This window comes from Pimephales promelas, chromosome 11 (genome assembly GCF_988280905.1).
Source record: "Pimephales promelas chromosome 11, fPimPro1.hap1.1, whole genome shotgun sequence".
In the NCBI taxonomy this organism is placed as follows: domain Eukaryota; kingdom Metazoa; phylum Chordata; class Actinopteri; order Cypriniformes; family Leuciscidae; genus Pimephales; species Pimephales promelas.
Genome location: NC_142779.1, coordinates 1,976,045 through 2,000,277, shown reverse-complemented (window position 1 = coordinate 2,000,277; position 24,233 = coordinate 1,976,045). Strand labels below are relative to the sequence as shown.

General features: G+C 35.3%; 1 protein-coding gene across 2 annotated transcripts in view; it reads right to left on the bottom strand.

Annotated features, from left to right (window-relative positions):
• Positions 1-5,065: 5,065 nt before the first annotated feature.
• Positions 5,066-24,233, bottom strand: part of LOC148977107 (uncharacterized) — a 118,732-nt gene continuing 99,564 nt past the window's right edge. For both annotated transcript variants that reach the window (XR_016145464.1, XM_089116732.1), the window contains 4 exons: positions 23,538-23,760; positions 21,445-21,525; positions 12,200-12,492; positions 5,066-5,242 (listed from right to left, as the gene is read on the bottom strand). Coding sequence is in view for 1 of the 2 variants with exons in the window: in XM_089116732.1 (XP_088972858.1) it covers positions 5,217-5,242; positions 12,200-12,492; positions 21,445-21,458 (333 nt within the window). In the remaining variant the exon portion in view is untranslated. The remainder of the gene's footprint in view (positions 5,243-12,199; positions 12,493-21,444; positions 21,526-23,537; positions 23,761-24,233) is intronic.

Here is a 24,233-nt window from a genome sequence, read left to right as displayed (position 1 = left end):
ACTTGGAAAGCTGAGAGAACAACACACACCCTCCATCTAAACCTGCTCTACCACTTCATCACTTCATCATAACAATCAGGTGACAGCTGTGAGTCATGACATGTGTTCATACGTCACACACACACACACAAGCTCTTCAGGTTCAACAGGCAGGACCTTTTGTTCCCGGTCAAACATGCCCCTGCATGACGACTGCACCCCGGCAACTGTAGCCGACGGCGACACTAAACATGTGACACACACACACAACATGTTTTCACTAAATATCTTCTGCTTGAGAAATCTCTGAGCGCCAGAAAGGAAAGTATGACAAAGATTACTATGATTACTAAAGGAGTACAGACTATTTCTGAGAAGTGAAAGTAGTTTATGTAAAAGAACTCTACATAAACAAAGAAAATCATATATATATAAATACACATAAAAATATATATCAGCCATCAGTATCAGTTTAGTCATGCAGCTTTTAAAAAAAAAAAAAAAAATTATTAAAGGAAATTTATAAAGTTCAAAAGGGCCGAGGCACTTTTAAATTAAATTACAACTGTGTAGGTTATAAAAATACATCCAGAAACACCAGCACTATTGCATTCATTACATGCAGACTGCGGGACATGTTTTCGAGGTGCACTTCAAGCCCGTCCATTACTGATGCAATCATGACAGTGCATCATTCACTTCCTTGTAAGCGTGTAACATCACAAACACACACACACACACACACACACACCATTCTGCATTGCTCAAGCATTGGTGATGTGATGGAAACCCAACACCAAGTCTTTTACATGCGGAAAGACTGGTATTCCCACCCGGAGCGAGTGACAGCATTGTTCTGCTGATCTCTGAACACACTCTGCTGTGTTTCCCAGGCGATCTGTTCAGATGAGCAGACACAACACACACACACACACACACATCACTCAGATGAGTAACAGTACTGCATACACAGAGACATGATGATGCAATTCATCAGCAAAGAGAGAGAGAGAGAGAGATGGAGGATACATGTGATAATATAATATATAATAGAGGCAGATTTGATGATACTTTGCAACATTTGCTTTTCTAAAATCATGAACAACAATTCATGATTCAGAGCTAAAGGCCGTCGTCTTACACAGCAGACCTTCACAATATGGCACGGAAATTAATACCATTTAACAAAAATATGATTTTTCTCACAGTATTCTCACTTTATAATGGTCAAATCTTCCTCTATACATACAATCACCTTGTATAGTCATGATACATGGTGTATTATTGCTTTCATAAAATTATGTACATTTATTAAAGGGGTGGTACAGTATAATGCCCTTTTCACAAGATGTAAAATAAGTCTCTGATGTCCCCAGGGTGTGTATGTGAAGTTAGCTCAAAATACCCCACAGATACTTTATATATCATGAGCGAGCAAAAACAAGCACCGTTTTTGTCTCTGTCCATTTAAATGCAAATGAGCTGCTGCTCAGGGGGCGGAGCTTCGCCAGCTTGTGTCCTTGTACCTCACACAGACATATTTAGATGATTGGTATATTCTGTCATGATAATCTATTAGGGCTGTGAATCTTTGGGTAGACAGCGAATCGATTCGATTCACGATTCATAGGTTTTCGATTCGATTCATGAACGATTTGTGCAAATTCAGAACGATTCGATTCGATGCGATTCACATCCAAATTCGATGCGATTCGATTAATTCGATTCGATTCTTAATTTTTTATATGCATTATAGTATTATTTCAATGCTTCACCCATCTTTGTCTGGGTTTGAATTAGCCTACAGCGGCCTTCAGGGATCAGATAGTGGGGATTTTGTCCATTGTTAATGTTAGTTCATGTTTGTTTTTAATTTTAATGAATATATTATTGTAAAAAAAAAATTCAATGGCCTACAAATTAGCATTTGCAAGTAGCGAATATTTTGAAAAAGGCTTTTAAAGTATTGCATTAAATGACGTATGCACAAATTAATGGAGACGTTTTCAGTTAGTTTCATTTTGCGTCCTCTCAGTGCGTTATCATCTTTTCACTGGATTTTGCTCGCGCTCGGTCCCATAGCTCTCATGCTTTCATAACGTTAACTACAGATTTTTGAGCAGTCCATGTTTGAGCTCTCCAGCTGAGCTCTCTGTCGAGAAAGCAATAGTTTTGAGGCAAACCGCTCAAGCCATTGATAAAGCTGCCATGCCATTGCGTGGGCACTATGAAATAAAACGCTTTCATTCATTTATTACATGGACTCTCCGTACACGCAAGGTGGTCTCTCGCTCGCTTTCCCTCTCTGCCGAGTGCGTGCAGCCGTGTGTGAACGCGCGATACGCGGTTTGGAGCACAACCTCTGTCTCGTATGCACGCTCGCTCGCTCTAGATTCCGGGAGATTTTAACTAATTTGTGGTAATACAAGCTGATCACGACATGAGTAGCTCAACAGGTAGAAAGATAAACTCATCTTTCAGGCATTTGACCGACCCGGCTTCAGCGTGAGAAATCAGGGGTGTGTGAGCGCCTGAAACCAATCAAATGCGGATGTCGTATGACGGCCAATGCGTGAGGCAGCTTGTACCAGGAACACTTTAAGGTTGTGTTTACAATATTTAAACCTAATTCGATTCTTAGCCTTTTAAATCGATTATTCACGTAAATAAACGATTCACGATTCAAAATACATGTTTCAGGATCGATGCATATGCATCGCCAGGATTTATAATCGATGCATCGAGAAAACGAGTGAATCGTTACACCCCTAATCGTGTTCAGGGGGCGGGTTTATGTAAATTTTAGGGTTAGTGATGTCACTAACCCGGGAGGAAGCTCGTTTGTTGTAGTCCTTACTTTGACCGATGTTGATTGTAATCAAACAGCAACATTACACAGTAACTAAATTAAAAATGTGAAATCATAATCATAAATTTAACAAAAGTATGATATTCTCATTATAATTATCTATATTCTCACTTTATGACGGTTAAATCTGTTTCAAAGCATAATTATGAGGCTAAAGGCTTCAAAATGATTATTTGACACACACCATGTGGAGATCTCTGGGATCTGAAACATAAAACACGAGCATTGATATATAATTCACGATATCTCAATGCTCAAATCTTGACTGCGCGTTTGACTGATGTTCCAGGAGAATATAAAGACATGCTTTTGGCTGTGGAACGGTTGCCATGGTTACTGAGCGTCTGGCCACCACTGACCTCACATGAGTGTGTGTGTGTGTGTGTGTGTGTGTGTGTGTGTGTGTGTGTGTAGACGGCCTTCACTGAGAGACTCAAGACAAAGATTAAGGCCTGAATTTAAGATTTATGTATTTTAATTGCATAAAAAATTGCCATTTATTTGGGTTACAGTTTAAACATGCATGTTTATTTCTCAGTCATACATCTGTTGTTCTATCTATCATTCTGTCCATCCATCCAGCAATCCATCCATCTATCATTCAATCCATCACTCCATCATCCATCAATTGTTCTATCATTCTATACATCCATCTGTCCATCTATCATTCAATCCATCCATCCATCCATCATTCTATCAATCCATCGTTCTATCTATCATTCTATGCATCATTTGCTCTATCATCCATCCATTATTCTATCTATCATTCTATCCATCCATCAATCCATCTATCATTCAAGCCATCCATCCATCCATCGTTCTATCTATCTGTCTATCCATCCATCCATCCATCCATCTATCATTCAATCCATCCATCCATTCATCTATAATTCAATCCATCCATCCATCCATCCATCCATCCATCTATCATTCAATCCATCCATCCATCCATCTATCATTCAATCCATCCATCCATTCATCTATCATTCAATCCATCCATCCATCTATCATTCTATCCATCCATCTATCCATCATTCAATCCATCCATCCATCCATCTATCATTCAATCCATCCATCTCTCTATCATTCATCCATCGTTCTAGCTATCATTCTATCCATCCATCCATCCATCATTCCATCCATCCATCCATCTATCATTCAATCCATCCATCCATCCATCTATCATTCCATCCATCCATCCATCTATCATTCAATCCATCCATCCATCCATCTATCATTCAATCCATCCATCTCTCTATCATTCATCCATCGTTCTAGCTATCATTCTATCCATCCATCCATCCATCATTCAATCCATCCATCCATCCATCATTCAATCCATCCATCCATCCATCCATCATTCCATCCATCCATCCATCCATCCATCATTCCATCCATCCATCCATCATTCAATCCATCCATCCATCCATCTATCATTCAATCCATCCATCCATCATTCCATCCATCCATCCATCCATCTATCATTCAATCCATCCATCCATCCATCATTCAATCCATCCATCCATCCATCCATCCATCCATCCATCCATCCATTCATCTATCATTCAATCCATCCATCATCCATCCATCCATCGTTCTATCTATCATTCAATCCATCCATCCATCCATCCATCATTCAATCCATCCATCCATCTCTCTATCATCCATCCATTGTTCTATCTATCATTCCATCCATCTATCATTCTATCTATCACTCTATCCATCCATCTACCTATCTATTGTAAATATTTTTTGCACAGTACATCTGATATTTTCCATTTATGAAAAATAACATGATTATAAAAGAGAAATTGGTAATAAAAATCAAAGGCAGCCTTGATCTTGGCTTGTCATTAAACATTTTACACAGACGTCGATTAACAACCAAAGAATTATAATACAGAAATGGCACTTAATTCTGCACATTTATTAACTCGCACTCAAAAAAAAGCTGGGTCGTCTTAACACAACTTTGAGTCAAATATGGACAAACCCAGCCGTCGGGTTACAATTTTTAATTAAACTTTTAACCCAACGTTTGGGTTCGTCTATTGGGTCCATGGCTAAAATTGGGTTAGGACAACCCAGCATTTAGTGATGTGACTACTAATCAATTTGAGAAAATCATTTTCCATTCATTAGATGTAACTCACCCAGTTGTGGTGACACCAAATTGAATTTCATCCCGGTCTCAAACATCCCTTTTGGAGATGTTCAGTAATGCTGCTGAATGTCTTTATTTTGGTTAACAAATAACCCACTGACATTATCATGGTGGTTATTATATAATCTTGAGCCCAGTTTGCAGTCTATTCTGGACAATAACAACCCAACATGATCATCCACGAAATCCCAGTTTGGTTTGTTTTCACATGCCGTCGGTTGGAAATTGATCTGAAACAGAAGATAACACAACAAAACTGTTTATTTCCGTCAGATATTGTCATGTTTACATGCACAGAGGTAGCAAACAGATTTTCCAATATATAAACTGTATATAGTGCTGTCAAACTGATTCATCTAAGTTTGTATTTGTATATAGGCCTATAAACACACACAACATTTTATTCACGTTATGACTCACACTGTGTAACGGGCTGTTTTTAAAGTGTGTAATCCTCAAGGCTTGTCCATCCTCTACTGATTGTTGCCATGGTGACGACAGTGAAGCTGCCTTTGATGTGCAGCTCCAACACACACACAACAGCACGGCGGAGTGCAGAATCGTGCACTAAATATAAATATTTTTGAGGGTGGACTGTCCCTTTAAGATGTGTCTTGGAGGTGTAAAGCAGGATGAAAGATCCCTAATTCATCAGTTCTGATGAGGTAAGCACAATAACAGCACGGCTTTGATGTGCATCTTGAATCCGTAATGAAGCCTCTCGTATCAAGGTAATTCGGCTAATTCTCTAATCAGCCTCGCTGTGGAAAACCCTGTGCCGCTTTGAAATGGAAAACAGAAGCGTGTTCGTTGAGGGTGAACGAGTGAACGAGTGCTTACATCATCATAAACATCCCTCTAGCACGGTAAAGAGATCGACCTATTGTGAGAGAGACTCTCTCCTCTGGCAGCTGAAGGACACGTAGAAAGACTATAAGATGATGATGAATGATAAATGATAAATAGTTGCGGGGTTTCTTTGTTCTCACTGTAAATAATAATCCTGTAAAAAAACGGTAAACTACTGACAGCTGTGGTTGCCAGCATCATACCGTAAAAATACGGTGTGTTACTGTTTTTGAAATTAACAACTAAATATTGTGTTGTCAGCTATAGTATAAAAGTGTAATTTAACAGCTATATGCTCTAACAAAAAAACAGTAACACACCGTATTTTTACGGTATGATGCGTCATACCGTAAAAATACGGTGTGTTACTGTTTTTGAAATTAACAACTAAATATCGTATTGTCAGCTATAGTATAAAAGTTTAATTTAACAGCTATATGCTCTAACAAAAAAACAGTAACACACCGTATTTTTACGGTATGATGCGTCATACCGTAAAAATACGGTGTGTTACTGTTTTTGAAATTAACAACTAAATATCGTGTTGTCAGCTATAGTATAAAAGTGTAATTTAACAGCTATATGCTCTAACACAAAAACAGTAACACACCGTATTTTTACGGTAAAAATACGGTGTGTTACTGTTTTTGAAATTAACAACTAAATATCGTATTGTCAGCTATAGTATAAAAGTTTAATTTAACAGCTATTTGCTCAAACACAAAAACAGTAACACACCGTACTTTTACGGTATGATGCATCATACCGTAAAAATACGGTGTGTTACTGTTTTTGAAATTAACAACTAAATATCGTGTTGTCAGCTATAGTATAAAAGTGTAATTTAACAGCTATTTGCTCGAACACAAAAACAGTAACACACCGTACTTTTACGGTATGATGCATCATACCGTAAAAATACGGTGTTACTGTTTTTGAAATCAACAACTAAATATCGTATTGTCAGCTATAGTATAAAAGTGTAATTTAACAGCTATATGCTCTAACACAAAAACAGTAACACACCGTATTTTACGGTATGATGCTGGCAACCACATCTACAAGTAGTTTACCGTTTTTTTACAGGATTATTTTTTTTCAATGTGAATTCTTTAAATGTAAAATTTTGGTATATTTGTATATGTATTATTTATATACTTTTACATAGAGATGTACCGAAACCACATCTGAAACCGAAAAATGATTTATTATTTTAATTTAGCTTATTTTTGTAATTCTACTAAACTATAGTGTTCCCTGTATAGATTAATCTTTGTTAAAGCTGTGTTTTGATGCTTGATTAACGTTAATGACAGATAACAGCAGGTTTTATAGGCTACTGTCACTTTAAGAGTAAATGCACAGATCCAGTATAATGATACACATCCGATTTCTCTCTCAACTCTTTGGGCCTTATTTTAACGATCTAAAACGCAAGTGTCAAGCGCAAGTAACTTTGTGTTCACATCAAAGTTGGGGATGGGAACATCTGGGAATCTGCCGGATCTGGATGAATGAATGGTCTCTGATCTCTCGTCAGGTGTTCTCCAAACTCATTATAGGAGAAGACTCACAGCTGTTATCTTGGAAAAAGGAGGTTGCAAAAGGGCAATAATTAATAAAAGGGTGCCAATAATTATGGCCAATGTGTTTTGGAGAAAGAAAAAAAAATTCATAACATGATTTCCCCCCACTTTCAATTCATTTACTTCAATAAAAGGTTGGAGTTTTGCACATAAGTTTTTTAATTAAAGATCAAAAGGATAAACAATCTTTGATCATATTCACCACTGGGTGCCAATCATTCTGACCACAACTGTACATGCTGTCGTTATTATCACATCCATACTGACCATCAGAGTCAGACAATAACCTTTTAACCCTTACAGCTGGTGTTAACTCGACTGTGCTGAGAGAGAACATTAGCAGGAGAAACGCGTCGTCGTCATCGCTGGCTTCATCCCTGTTGTATATAACAACAACAACAACAAACAGCGACGTGTGCGAGAGAAACCCCGCTGCGAGACGCCTTCTGTCTGCAACATGAGTGTGAAGAAAGAAAAACTCACACTCGATATGAACCCCGGCTAAAACTCCTGAAACCCAAAGTATCCTGTTCTTATTATATATTTTGAGCTAAGTTGTTCATGTTTCAGATGATGCTACACCTGTATGTAATCACCTCACAATGAAAATTTCCTGATAATTGATTCACCCCAATGGCATCCAAGATATCCACGTCTTTCTTTCTTCAGACGACAAGAAATGAAGGTTTTTGATGAAAACATTCCAGGATTTTTCTCCATATAATGGACTTCAATGGGAACCAAACGGTTCAAGGTCCAAACGAAAGTTTCACTGCAGCTTCAAAGGGCTTTAAACGACTCCAGACGATGAATAAGGGTCTTATCTAGCGAAACGATCGCTCATTTAAAAAATAAATAAACAAGTTTAAGTTTTATAAGCACAAATGCTCTTGCTCTATTCTGTGATGCGCGTTCGTGACTCTCCTGTTCGAACCCGTTCATTAAAATGAACAAATCATTTTTCGAGTCATGACTCGAAGGGTTCTTGATAAGAACCTTATTCATCGTCTGGTGTTGTTTAAAGTTGCACTGAAACTGTCATTTGGACCTTGAACCGTTTGGACCCCATTGAAGTCCATTATATGGAGAAAATCCTGGAATGTTTTCATCAAAAACCTTCATTTCTTTTCGACTGAAGAAAGAAAGACATGGACATCTTGGATGACATGGGGGTGAGTAAATTATCAGCAAAAGTTTTTTTTAAATATGTGTGCAAAACATATGTATATACAAAACAAAACATTTTAAATATGAAAATATGTGTACAAAAAATATGTATATACAAAACATGCTGTCATTCTATTAGCCTATATCACCAACAAAATAGGGCAAGACGCAATAAACATCAAGATTAAACACACGACTCTATCGTTAGCTGTTTCCATCCAAGGTTGCACATTTAAAACATCTGCGAATAACACCAACACTTCATGGGAAACTGACAAATATCAAATATGACAAGTTTCTCCAATCAGATCTGCTGGTTAATCAGTTATCCAATCACATCCTCGCTTTTCTGCTGGGTATTTAGGAATTCATGCATATTACTTTTCGTATCCACCTCGTATCCCTTTTTAGAATTTATGGCGTTCAAATCCAGTGTTTTCTTTTCAATATCCCAAAATTGGCATAAAAATAGGTGGATGGAAACATGGATCCATCTTAATCTGGGATCTGTTGAGGGATGCATCCGAAGGAATCGCCTTGAGAAAGCAGGAGATAAACAGGAAAAGCAGTTTCCCTGAATGATGCATGAGCTTATCGCTTGATTATGTAAGTGTGAAAAGTTTTCCTGAGACCTGAACGCTTATGCAACTGACTACATTACTACATCTGCCCACACACACACACACACACACACACACACACACACTGTGGGCTTCTGTACGAGAGGATTTTATTTGGCTGAGTTTTCCAACCCTTTTCTGCAAAGTATCAATCATGATATGTAAGAACAGGGCGTAGTTAGAACATGTCGTGGGTTGATGTGACGAGCTAGATTACATAAATCATAATGAAAAATGCAAAGATCAGGAATGTGGCAGATAACACACACGCAGGATAAATGAGGGAAAGTGAAAGAGCACCAGACGACTGAGAGATAGATCTAATTTGATAGATTATTTGCATCATATGCTAAACAGAAGCTTTACTCTCACTGGATGGCCTTTATTTAGTGTTGTCATCATTATTACTTAAAATTTAGGGCTGTCAAATGATTAATCGCGATTAATTGCATCCAAAATAAAAGTTTGTGTTTACATAATATATGTGGATGCACTGTGTATAATTATTTTATATATATAAATACACATATATTTAAGAAATATTTTCATATTGTTTTTCATTTTTATTCACAATATTTTCATGTATATACTGTATATTAGATTTATATTGTATATGTAAATATAAATATTTTATATATAAATAATATTTTTTTTCTTTAATATACATGCATGTGTGTGTATTTATATATATACAAAATAATTATACACAGTGCACTCACATAATTATGTAAACACAAACTTTTATTTTGGATGCGATGAATCTAATAAAATTATTAACTAAAACTATTAAAATTGGTTTTGGTGATTGAACTACAGCTTAAATGCAAGATTGAAAACTTTAAGAAATAAAATAGGCTAAAGTTGGAGTATTAAACTTATTAAAATAAAAATAAATTAAAGCTAAATAGAAATATTTGTTTAAAAAAATTATAAAATTAACACTACTAAAACTAAAATAAAAAAATATAAATTTAAAAGCTAATTCAAAATATTCCTATTAAAATAATAGATGAGTAATTCTAAAATATCACTGCTGCAAATATGTTTATCGAGTGTTATTTTAGTATCACTGAAATACTATTATAACTACTAATAATTTTTTATCCTTTTGTTTGAATTTTAGTTAATTTTGTTGTGCAACTTAAGTTAAAAAAATGTCTATATAGTTTAAACTAAATGAAAATGTGAAATGTTGCCTTGCCGTATATAAAACATATTATAGCTTAAAATAAAAAAGTTTATTTAATGTAATTTAAGTTTATTTTATTTCAAATGACACATTTTATGGTTTTATTTTTATTTTGAGAAAATAGTGTATGAAAATATGTAAACGCATATTGACTTTCAGCCATTAGCCACCTTTCTAATCTATATAACTTTAATTGCCATGAAAAATAATAAGCTCCACTAGTTGAGTGTCTCATTCACAAAACTAGCAATGTCGGCAATATATATATGATGCTAAAATATGATGATCTGCTAAAATAAAAGACTGGATCAATAAACATATGAACACTGGATGTTAAATCTGTGTGTTTCCCTTGTTTTGCGATTAATAGACACTTCACCTATAACCTTGAGGAGACGCCATTGTGTTAACCACGGCATTTGCTACTTTAACTACAGAATTGCAGTGAGCAGCAACAGAAGATCTGCAGTAATGGGCTTCATTATACACACACATCAAACAGAATATGATTATGCTAACAGGCTAGCTAGAACATCACTGTTCAAAAACAGAAGTTCAGGAATCAAAGTGTGTATGGAAATAGACTCGCAACACACACAGATTTAGAGATTTCATGGGGTTGAGGAGGATATCGTGTGCATTCGTTCAGCCGAAGCTGTTCGCTCAAGTCCCTGCTTTACACACACACCGGCCATGCAAAATTAAATATATGTGCAAATATGAAGTGCATGAAAAATGTCAAGGTAACATTTTTATCACCACAAAAATCAAAGAGATCAAATCGATACTTTGCTGTAAAAGTGAATTTAAAAGGTTATTTATATATATATATATATATATATATATATATATATATATGAAGAGTTCAGATGCAAAAGCCTCTAAGTGCCATTTGAAAATTTCTTCTAGAATTATCATTTTTATCAAGCTTGTATATTTAAGTTTAGTGATTTCACTTAAATTGCAATGGTAATTACCTATTAATTGTTATTTAAGTGAAATTACTGAACTTAAATATACAAGTTTGATAAAAATCATCATTAAAGAAGAAAATTTCAAATGGCATTTAGAGGCTTTTGCATCTGAACTCTTCATATATATATATATATATATATACAGATAGATAGATAGATACACACACACACACACACACACACACACACACACACACATATATATATATATATATATATATATTATACACACACACACCATGAATATAAATATATACTGTATACACACACACACACACACATATATATTTACAAATGTTTGCTAGATGCCATTAATTGCGATTATATAAATTAGTGCCGTCAAATCGATTAATCACGATTAAATGCATCTAACATAAAAGTTTGTAAATATATAGTATGTCTGTATATACATATATATATATAACACACCAATAATATATCAACAAACTTTTATGTCAGATGCATTTAATCGTGAAGAATCAACATGAATAATTAATACAGTAATAATAATGACAATAGAATAGCGCATAAAATGTATAAGACAATATAATAAAATATTTAACATTTGTGTATTTTAATTATACATTTATATTTCATTTATTTCAACATTTTTTAATTATTATTACTATAAATATTATAAATAAAATAACGATCTCATCATTGAAAAGCTATAATGCGAAGGCCACAATGCAAAGTCTCGTGAGTGTTTTTATCACTCAACAGGTGAAACGTAGACTTCCCAGCCTTAAAAATTACAGCAGCACTGATGCTTGACAGAGGAATCTTTTCTTTATCCACAAACCTCCACTACTGTCCTCCATCCTTCCGTTGCCATGGTGACGGCCAGCTGCCGCAGGGTTGCCGGGTTGAGGATGCAAGGGTTTCTGAGAATCCCACATCAGCCCATCGGGACATCCTTCAGCCGGCACACGTGTCGGTGTCAGCCCTCGATCAGAGACACGAGCCGCGCACAGGAACAGCTCCAGGGGAACACGAGATGAAGTTTCCTCGAGACCCCTGCGACCTCTGACGACCCCTTCCATCCAGGGAGACAACCCGCTCACAATAGCCTCAGGTCGCTCAGACGGCGAGAGTCTGCGACAGGAAAACAGTCATTATTTTTACAAACACATTTAGAAATTACAGTTTTTTAACTTACTTTAGTCCTACTGTTATCTGTAAGCTAGTGTGCTCCAAAACAATGACAATATTTGCATTGAAAAATGTAGTCTCTGGATCAATGATTTTGACGACATCACTCTGCACTTCAGCTTCTCGACAGATTTTCTGTCCAATCAACTGCTCTCTAGAATCCGAAGCTCCGCCCCCCTACATTTGAAATAGAAGCTGCAGCTGAAATCACTCACTTGTTCATGCGTTTACTATTTTCTGCATTGTGAACGGCACATAGTGCACTATATAGGGGATAGGGAACGATTCAGTGTCAAAAGTTAAAAAAAACTGTATTTTTTTATACAATAATCTTTATTTATAATTTTTGCAGCGACACTAACATAGCATTAAATGTATACGCATTATATTTATATATATTAATTTTTATACAATAATCTTTATTTATAATTTTTGCAGCGACACTAACATAGCATTAAATGTATACGCATTATATTTATTTTTTTACAATAATCTTTATTTATAATTTTTGCAGCGACACTAACATAGCATTAAATGTATACGCATTATATTAATTTTTTTACAATAATCCTTATTTATAATTTTTGCAGCGACACTAACATAGCATTAAATGTATACGCATTATATTTATATATTTATTTTTAAACAATTATCTTTATTTATGATTTTTGCAGCGACACTAACATAGCATTAAATGTATACGCATTATATTTATATACATTTATTTTTATACAATAATCTTTATTTATAATTTGTGCAGCGACACTAACATAGCATTAAATGTATACGCATTATATTTATATATATTTATTTTTAAACAATTATCTTTATTTATGATTTTTGCAGCGACACTAACATAGCATTAAATGTATACGCATTATATTTATATATATTTATTTTTAGACAATAATCTTTATTTATAATTTTTGCAGCGACACTAACATAGCATTAAATGTATACGCATTATATTTATTTTTAAACAATTATCTTTAATTATGATTTTTGCAGCGACACTAACATAGCATTAAATGTATACGCATTATATTTATATATATTTATTTTTAGACAATAATCTTTATTTATAATTTGCATTAAATGTATACGCATTATATTTCATGCATTCCCTCCATTGACCTTGACATTGCACTACTATTTGAACTACATTTCGTGTGCAGAAATGCATATAAGTTTTTAAAAGTGACTGTTGATGTAACTGTGTGTGTCATCATGTGAATCAGTGACCTTTGCTTTGACCTGTGAGCTGTGGCTCATAGTTTTCTCCTGCTTATTGTGTAATATGCAGATTCTGTGTTGTTGTGTCATCATAAATCCACACACCGTCCTGCTTTTGTTTACGCTCAGGGAACTGTATCCGTGTTTGGATTAAACACACTCTCTTTTAGATTCTACTTTCAAAATCGTGTCCATTTATCTATTTGGAAAGCAGCTGTAAAGTGAGTCCTTCATGAATTTAACTATATACTGTAAATAGTTATAAACATATCATTTTATTTCTCTGTCGCTGACCATGTCGCCACTTCCCAAAACGAGTTCAGATCATATAAGGTCATTCGGACGACTCTGGCTCGGAAAGCATGATTGGAGACGAGGGCGATGTTTGTCAGACCATGTAAGGATACGAGTCTGCGAGACATTATTGCACAGACACACAAATAATCTGAAGATGAAGTGGATCAGTGGCCCTGCAAAGACATCCAAACAAAACATCTCTTCGACTGCAAGCTTCTCACAAACTCCATGTTTATATCACTCTAACGGCATATATTGCAATGAAGCTATTTTTGGGGTCAATAAAAAGTTATAGAAGTTTGCTTTAAAAGGAAATGCACTGAACTAATTTTAATTTTATACAAAATATATATTGTGCAAAATAATTTGGACTAAATAAAATAAATTTTGTGTTTAACCAAATTTGAAGTTGATATCACAAAAATTGAGCACTTATTAAAGCTTTCAAATGATATGATGACTGCTTGATCGGCGCAAAATGTACCTATATTATCACCCAGCTCTTAATATAAAGTTGGATATATGAGTATGTCCAACTTTATCCGCATACATGCCGTACATAAAATTATACAGCAAATTTTAACCGCTTGATTGCTATTGTCGCAAAATGTAAACAATAATATTGCCCTAAATGCGACAGTAATACAGCGAGTATTTTCTCCTTAAAGCCAAAGACAGTCTCAAAAAAACGTCACAAACGACCTTGTAACCAATCAGATCAACGTGTGATCGTCTACCAGTGGATCTCTGAGTGAGAGAGTGGAGGCGGGGCTCATTTGCATATTCATAGAACCACGTATTCTAAATGAGGCAAGGGTGTCGAGTTACATTCAAGGTATTTTAAGACCTGAAGAAAATGAAATTAAGATGAGTTTTAAGGGATAAAATTATAAAACACAACAGATAGCGGATTCCAAGACAGGTCAACCAACACATTTGAGCACACTGAAATCTTCAAACTATTCGTATCTCGTTCTAGTCGTCATGTTTGTGCAGATCAGAAAAAAATCCAGAAGAAACAGAAAAGCTTAAATGGCAATTCTGCACCCAGGTGCTTCATATTACTCGAACATTTGCTCAGTGTGATACTGGGTCACGTTCAAAGCCGCATTAAGGTGGTTTCAAAGACAAACTGTGTTTCTTTTGCAGAAATGTTGATCCATTTCTATTTTTCTAAGACCTGCGACCAATTGAATTAATATCCACTATGTTTAAACTGTCTTAAGTCCCCCTGTGGTGAAAATCCAGCTTTTAATGTTGTTTATACATATATGTGGTATTTTAATACACTTTAAGACAAACCATGTGTAAATTCATAAGTCGACAGCATTGCTGCCATGCATCCAACGTCAAAAAACACTTATATTTTCTCAATACAAATTGCAATTTATCTTTATTTCTCAAAGAGTTTTCGTAACAGAAAATGAGACTGGAATTACTGACGACTCGTTTCAACAGTTCAGAATCGATTCTTTCTTTTAGGAGACATTAACTTTATTTGTCGTGCACTTTGACCACTTTTTTAGAATAAATAAATGCATGAATGAATGAATAAATAAATAAATAAATATTCCTTAAAGGATTAGTTGACTTTTGAAAAAACTTTTGCTGATAATTTCCTCACCCCCATGTCATCCAAGATGTCCATGTCTTTCTTTCTTCAGTCGAAAAGAAATTAAGGTTTTTGATGAAAACATTCCAGGATTTTCTCCATATAATGGACTTCAATGGGGTCCAAAAGGTTCAAGGTCCAAAAGAAACTTTCAGTGCAAACTGCAAACTGTTCAAATGGCTTTAAACGATTCCAGACGATGAATAAGGGTCTCATCAAGCGAAACGATCACTCATTTTTTTTTAAAAATAACAACGTTTGAGTTTTATAAGCACAAATGCTCGCCTTGCTCTGTTCTGTTCGTGACTCTCCTGTTCGAACTCGTTCAACAAAATGAACAAATCTTTTTCCGAATCAATTCGTTCATTTCTTTCGCCTAATAAACTAAATGACTCGGAAAAAGATTTGTTCATTTTGATGAACGAGTTCGAACAGGAGTGCGTTACAGAACAGAGCAAGGCGAGTGTTTGAGCTTATAAAACTTAAACTTTTATTTATTTATTAAATGAGAGATCGTTTCGCTTGATAAGACCCTTATTCATCGTCTGGAATCGTTTAAAGCCCTTTGAACAAGTTTGCAGTTTGTACTGAAAGTTTCTTTTGGACCTTGAACCGTTTGGACCCCATTGAAGTCCATTATATGGAGAAAATCCTGGAATGTTTTCATCAAAAACCTTCATTTCTTTTCGACTGAGGAAAGAAAGACATGGACATCTTGGATGACATGGGGGTGAGGAAATTATCAGCAAAAGTTTTTTCAAAAGTGAACTACTCCTTTAACCAAGTGTTCTTAAAAAGTTGGTGACTAAAACAAAAAAAATATATGTTATATGTTGCTTGCAGAAAAAAATAGCTACTTCTGTCAATGGAAAAAAATGCTTTTTGCCCCATTAGTTGCAGTTCCAGCATCAGCCAGCAGGGGCAAACTGGACTGAACTAACAAGCCAAACCCAACGCGTTCTCATCCTAGGGCGTCATATAGTGACACTTTTGAAATTTCGTCTAAATCCAACGCACACGGCACCCTTTAGCGTCAATATAACACGCACAGAGCTTTGTTCGGTTAAGGTAGGTTTAGGGTTAGACCACTAGGAGGCGCCAATCTCATATTGACGCTAAAGGCTGCCATGTGCGTTGGATGTAGACGAAATTTCAAAAGTGTCACTATATGACGCCCGATGTCAGCTAAAATGGAAAGTAGTTGCAGGACATTATTGCATTATGTTATTTTGATGAAACTATTATTTTCCTTTACAATAACATGCCGTCAGCTCTCAATAAGCCTAAGAAGGTAAACAGGGTCAATTGCGTTTCATGTTGACAGCGCAGTGGGGGATGCGTTATGCGTTATATGATCAGACGTGGGTTGTTTTGTTGTGCAGACGGCTCATGATCCCAGCGAAGGGTTAAGCCTGGCTCAGCGCATTCGTTTCATTTCCTCTACATTTCCATCTGAGCAAACATGCGGGTGACCTGACAGTGCACAGTGGGGGCGTTCGTGACTCGAATGAGAGCAGAGAGAGAGGACACCCATGTGACCGTGAAAAGCCTGCAGTGTGCAGACGGTCAGGGAGGGGCGTGCGAGGGCAAACCCCTGAAGAGAGAGAGAGAGAGAGACTGCTGATGCGGCTTTAGCACAATAACAATTCCAGGAAACCGAGGCCAGGCTTTCAGTTCTGCTGCGTACAGTGTGTGTGTGTGTGTGATCCATACGCTCTGACACACTGCCTATGTTTGCAACATCATGCTATTATCCTACTCTACCATATGAGCAGCATGCATGATACACACGTGCACAGTTTAGCATGCTATACATAAAGCTATACACAGTTTAGCATGCTAAACATATTCTGCACTGCAATATAAAGATACACGTATTATGAATATGCACATGCAATCCAAAAACATTTAGATCAGGCATACTACTGGGGTCCTATATACCACTGGTCCTACGTAACCCACTCCGAGCTGGATTTGGACCGGATGCGCTAACAAGGACGCTAAAGACCGGAGCGCTAGCATCACTTCTTGAGACTAGGGGAGTGAGGTTCACACACAGCTCTCATTGGCCATCAGTGTTTTTGAATAGGGAGTTAGGTTTGTATTTATTTTCCTTTTCTTTTTGGGTTTAGGGAAGAGGTTTACAAATAAGGGAGTTGTGTTTGTTATTTTGGCTGAATCAAAACTTCCAAATTAATGTCTCATTGTTCAAATTAGACGGGGCGTAACACCTACATTACATCATTAGACGTGCAATCAAAAAACGTAGGCGTTCAACAAGATCTGCACGTGTTTACTACTAAAAAAAACTCCTCAAAACTCAAAAAATAATTACTGACTGTAATAGCGATATGACATTAATGCAACATTCACTTCCTACTTTAGCCTCGTATCAATTCATCACTTGATTCAGTCTATCATTATATTATACACTCTCAGAAAAAAGGTACAAAAGCTGTCACTGGGGCTGTACCTTTTCAAAAGGTAAACTTTTGTCCATTTTAGGTGCTAATATGTACATTTTAGGTACTAATATGAACCTTTTAGGTACTAATATGTACATTTTAGGAGTTGATATGTACATTTTAGGTACTAATATGTACATTTTAGGTGTTAATATGTACATTTTAGGTGTTGATATGTACATTTTAGGTGTTATGTACATTTTAGGTGCTAATATGTACATTTTAGGTGTTGATATGTACATTTTAGGTGTTAATATGTACATTTTAGGTGTTGATATGTACATTTTAGGTGCTGATATGTACATTTTAAGTGCTGATATGTACATTTTAGGTGCTAATATGAACCTTTTAGGTACTAATATGTACATTTTAGGTGCTAATATGTACATTTTAGGTACTAATATGAACCTTTTAGGTACTAATATGTACATTTTAGGTGTTAATATGTACATTTTAGGTGCTGATATGTACATTTTAGGTGTTGATATGTACATTTTAGGTACTAATATGTACATTTAGGTGTTAATATGTACATTTTAGGTGTTGATATGTACATTTTAGGTACTAATATGTACATTTAGGTGTTAATATGTACATTTTAGGTGTTGATATGTACATTTTAGGTGCTAATATGTACATTTTAGGTGTTAATATGTACATTTTAGGTGTTGATATGTACATTTTAGGTGTTATGTACATTTTAGGTGCTAATATGTACATTTTAGGTGTTAATATGTACATTTTAGGTACTAACATGTACATTTTAGGTGTTAATATGTACATTTTAGGTAATAATATGTACATTTTAGGTGTTAATATGTACCACTAAGGTACCAACATGCAGCCTTTTTGGTTCCTTTTTATTATGTAAAATATTTTTCTGAGAGTCTATCTATAATGCTATGTGTTCACGAGAGGAGGAACCGGGACAGAGGAAAAGAGATCAAATATAAACAGACATTCATTTCAAGGAAAAAAGCATGTGAGTGGCTCTTGAGACACGAGTCAGTCCGTGTGTGTGTGTGTGTGTGTGTGAACTCGTCTGCGCCAGCTAAAAATGGACATGAGAAAACAGGCTCTCCTCACCCGCCCATCCTCGGGTTTTACCCTTATTAAAATATGATGGCTTATGACAGCGTCGCCTATGTTCTTCTGAGTCATTTTCTGCCTGTCTGTCAAGAAGTGTATTTATATGTCCGGACATATATTATTGGATACATTATAGCCTACTTCACTGCAAGGGACAAGCATGATGGACATAACAAAGGTACAAAAACACCAATAAGCGGTGTGACATTTAACTATTGGCCCACTCTTAACACACATGCATTACATAATACATTGTATCTATTAATAACATGATACAATTATAGAGAATCTGACCACAAACAGCCTACAAGATGATGCAATGCCTCATATACATTTTAAAGCCACACAAAGCCATAATAGGCAAGATCTGTTGCAATACTTAAGATTTTAAAGCATAATCGGTGCAAATCCTGCGCACACTACAAACAAACTCGAAAAATTATAGTGCAAAAGTTTTTTCAGTAATTCAACTTAAAATGTGAAACTAATATATTATATAAACTCATTGCATGCAAATTTTATTTGTTATAATTTTGCCAAATTCAAAGAATACTGTGAAAAGGTTTTCATAAACTGTAAGCCATAATCATCAAAATTAAAACAAATAACGCTTGAAATATCTATAAAGAGTCTATATAATATATTAGTTTCACATTTTAAGTTGAATTACTGAAATAAAAGAACTTTTGCATGATATTCACCTAAAGTACGTGCATTTAAAAACGTCTTACATTGCCATAATTGGGATTACTGTATAGAAATGAGCGATGTGAAGATATACTTAAAATGATGTTTGAGTTGCATGTAAAAATTTCAGCATGCATGTTTGGAACAGCTTGATAATCAGTTTAAATATAAACGCGGATGTTGTTTCTTCAGAGGAACTCAAAGGCATGCCCACTTCAGATGGTTTTATATAAAGTGAGCTCCATATGACATGAACTAGATTCAATAGCTCTTTAATTTTTTCCCCTGTCAAAGGCAATCTCTGCTGTGGCTCTGGCCTAGATTTCTTCAAAGGCCTTCTCCAGTTATCTAGGACAGACCACATCCAACAACAGCACAGAAAACTCCTCGTTTCCATTCACTGGAGTTGACCAGAAAAACAGACTGTGATCGCGCTCAAATAAAACCCAAAATGCATCTGAAATCCACGGTTTGTGGCGGAGAGCTGAAAGACCTGGAGCGCTGCTGAGATTAAACGAGGTCATCGTGGAAAACAGGAGCAAAGACACGATTCCACTTCTGTAACGTCCTAGAAAAACTGAAACCTCCTGTTTAATTCAAGAATTAATCCTATTTTTACACCATTTGCTGTAATTATGTTGATTTACATTTAGCATAAAGAGCAAAGATGGCACCTCCGAAATAGTGAATTGGCAAAGAAATAGCTAAAACTAAAACTATTCAAATCATTTTCGTTCATTGAAATAAAGCTCCGAGGAAAAAACAAACAAACAACATATTAAGTAATTTAAATACACAATAAACTTAAATGAAAATTAGAAATTTTGCCTTGACAACTAAAATAAAGTGAAGTAGAAATAGTAAAATTATTTTTTAAAGCTTATAATAATAAAATTAAAACTAATAAAAATGACAAAAGCATATAGGAAAATACCTCAAATTAAAATATTAAGTTAAAATATAATCAAACATAAAAATAAAAGCTAATTCAAAACACTAATATTGTGCACAATGCTATAAATAATACTAAAAAACAAAGAATCTGTAATAAATAAAATACATTTTTTTGTATAATATTTAAACAAATAAATGATACATTATAATACATCAAATATACTAACTAAAAAATTATATAAATAAAAAAAAAATACTAATACTATAATATTAAAATTAATTAAAATACAATTTATTAAAATTAATAAATTAGTGTATTACATGTTTTACAATTTAATGTTAATTACTTAAATAAAACAATTAAATTATAATAAATAAAAAATATAACAACAACGTTATAAATGTTGTTAATCATTGAAATGAATTGCAATAAATAAACTAAAATAATAATGACAAAAATAGATATGCTTGTGATAATACTTTGAATAAAAGAGTATTGAATGACTAAATGTAAATAATATGGAGCAGGTTTAAAAATGTGAGCAACCAGACCATGAATAATAAAGCAGTGTTGGTGCATCCCGACCTGTCCACACACACACACACACACACACACACCTGTGGTGTTTCATCAGGGTCCCGAGGGTGGAGAAGCACCTGCTCCATCACGACCCGTTCATCACACACCACATCGAGAGCCTGCAAACACACACACACAGCTGCTCAAAGAGGCTTTTATTTCTCACACACATTCACATTTTCTTTCTTTTCTCGTCCCGAGGGCTTGTTAAAACATCGCCCAGGCCTGAAGCGAAGGTGGAGCCGATTGTTCGCCACAGTTGCGGGACAGAAAGCCGAGCCGTGGGCCGTTCCCCCGGATCCTGTACACACACACAGGTGCGATCATGAAGAGAAAAGGCCCCGACGCTGAAAGGAAGAGACGTGGCTCGCTCAGGAGGGCTCAGACTCTATTCCTCTCTCTCATCGTCGTTTTGGTGGTAATACTGTGTGTGTATTTTCACCTGCTTTTTTCCACTCCCTGGAGCGATTTTGCATTGTTCCCGATACTGTAATGTATTGCTTTTATCATTCAAACACACTGATGCTTAAATCAGCTGCTCAATGCATCAATTGCTATCTTTTGATAATGGATTAACTTGTAAATGTATCTTCATATTGCGTTGCAGAATATTTTTGATCATAACTGTATGGGATTTTAAAGGATGTACTGTAATGTAAATAATAAAACTGCAAACATTAAAAATAAATTAGCATGGAAACAGTTCACAATGCATTAGCAATGCACAATATATTTTCACAGCACTTATTAATATTTAATGTTATGTAATAAAAATATGCTTCATTGTTTGTTCACGTGATTTTAAAAATTCATTCATTATTTGTTGTTCATGAAATTGTTCATTATTGGTTTGCGTTTATAGCGTTCACTAATGTAAATTATACTTTGGAGGAACTTACATGTGATGCAGACGTTACACTAGTTTCCTAATAAAAGTGTTGAGATCACATGATCAGCTGAATACTTTCACTTTCTCACATGTAGTAAAATAATTGCTGATTGTTAATACTGCATTTCTGAAAAGAAAACTATTTCCGAAACAATTCGGAAACTATTGTTTTAGCATAATGACGCATCAACGCCACACAGTTTCAGTATAATTCACAGATGATTATCATATAATCATATATAAGCGTTACAAAAACTACCAGACTTTTGTACAGATTTGCAGTGTGAGGGGGATTTATTAGCAATTTTAAGACAATTTTAGAACAAGTTTGACGTGTGTATTCTGGATCCTGTTTTAAAAGTTAGGTGCGATTTTTTATAGCAGACATATTATGCCCTTTTGATTTAGTTTTTAGGCTCGACTAGAACAGGTTTTCATGATTCAATGATCAAAAAACATTATTTTCCTCATATTCTCCATTGTTGCGGCTCCTCTCTTCCCAGTCTGTCAGTAACGCTCTGTTTAGTTCCTGTCTCTATGAAGCCCCGCCTTCTGAAAGCACACTGTGCTCTGATTGGTCGGCTCGAGCAGTGTGTTGTGATTGGTCGAGCACTTTGAGTGTGTTTGGGAAAACCATAACCGCCAGTTTCAACCAGGCCCCGCCCCTTTATCATGCATATTAATTATTATAATGAGGAATATTGTGACGTGTTCCGGAAGAAACTCAAGACTACAATGGAGGCGTTTCAGGAGTTCAGAAACACTGACACTGATATAGAGAAGAACAACCTTTTTCAATATTACACACTAAAGAAAGATGTAAAAAAAAAATCATAATTGGGCTGTTTCAACCCAAATTTGGGTCAAATATGGACAAACACAAATGTTGGGTTAATAAAGAAATGTAAAAAATATACAGTTAAAAATTGAAAGTTGAAGTTGGGTTAAAATTTTAAATGACATTTTTTAACCCAAATTTGGGTCAAATATGGACAAACCCAAATGTTGGGTTAAAAAATGTCATTTAAAATTTTAACCCAACTTCAATTTTCAATTTTTAACTGTATATTTTTTAAATTTCTTTATTAACCCAACATTTGTGTTTGTCCATATTTGACCCAAATTTGGGTTGAAACAACCCAGCATTGTTTAGAGTGTAGGAGCCCTTTAAAAACCTTTCAAACTAGGTCTGATCTACATTTCACACCTTTTTAAAACCAAATAATGGTTAAACAAACCTACATTTGATCCTCACAGGTTCAGTGGTTTTGGTGTTCATGTGCCAAACAAACAGAGCGTCTGGTCTCTCGGTCCCTCACAGACGGAAGGAGCCACAGGGGTTTGGGCCGCGAGACCCGCATGAACCTGCTGTCGGGCGGGAGGATTGTGTTTAGTGTAGCGTAGCGACGCGGCTCTCCGTCAGACACAGATCCCACAGCAACACCACACACACCGTCTGAGCACGCTATGAAACACAAACAAATGATGCAACAGAAATGCTGGGTTGTTTCAACCCAACTTTGGGTCAAATATGGACAAACTCAGCCATTGGGTTAAATTTTTAAACCCAACATTTGGGTTTGACCATATTTGACCCAAAATTGGGTTAAAACAACCAAGCATTTTTTTTAGAGTGCATGCATTGTGAAAATGCTAACTTGTTAACGGTACGCTAACTTAGGCCCTGTTTACACTCTTTTACCTAATTTGACTTGGCTTGATCAGCATTTTTCTATCCTGTTTTGACATATTTCCAACTTTTAAACAGAAATAGGAAATGGAAGGGCTTGTATCCTCTTTTAAACACCAAATACCAAACACACTCTCACTGCAATTCATAGCCATATTATATTTCGGTGGCTACATCGTATGAATTTGTACAATCATATTCATAAAACCCATATGAAATGTTCGCGAACATTCTATTGGACAAAGCGT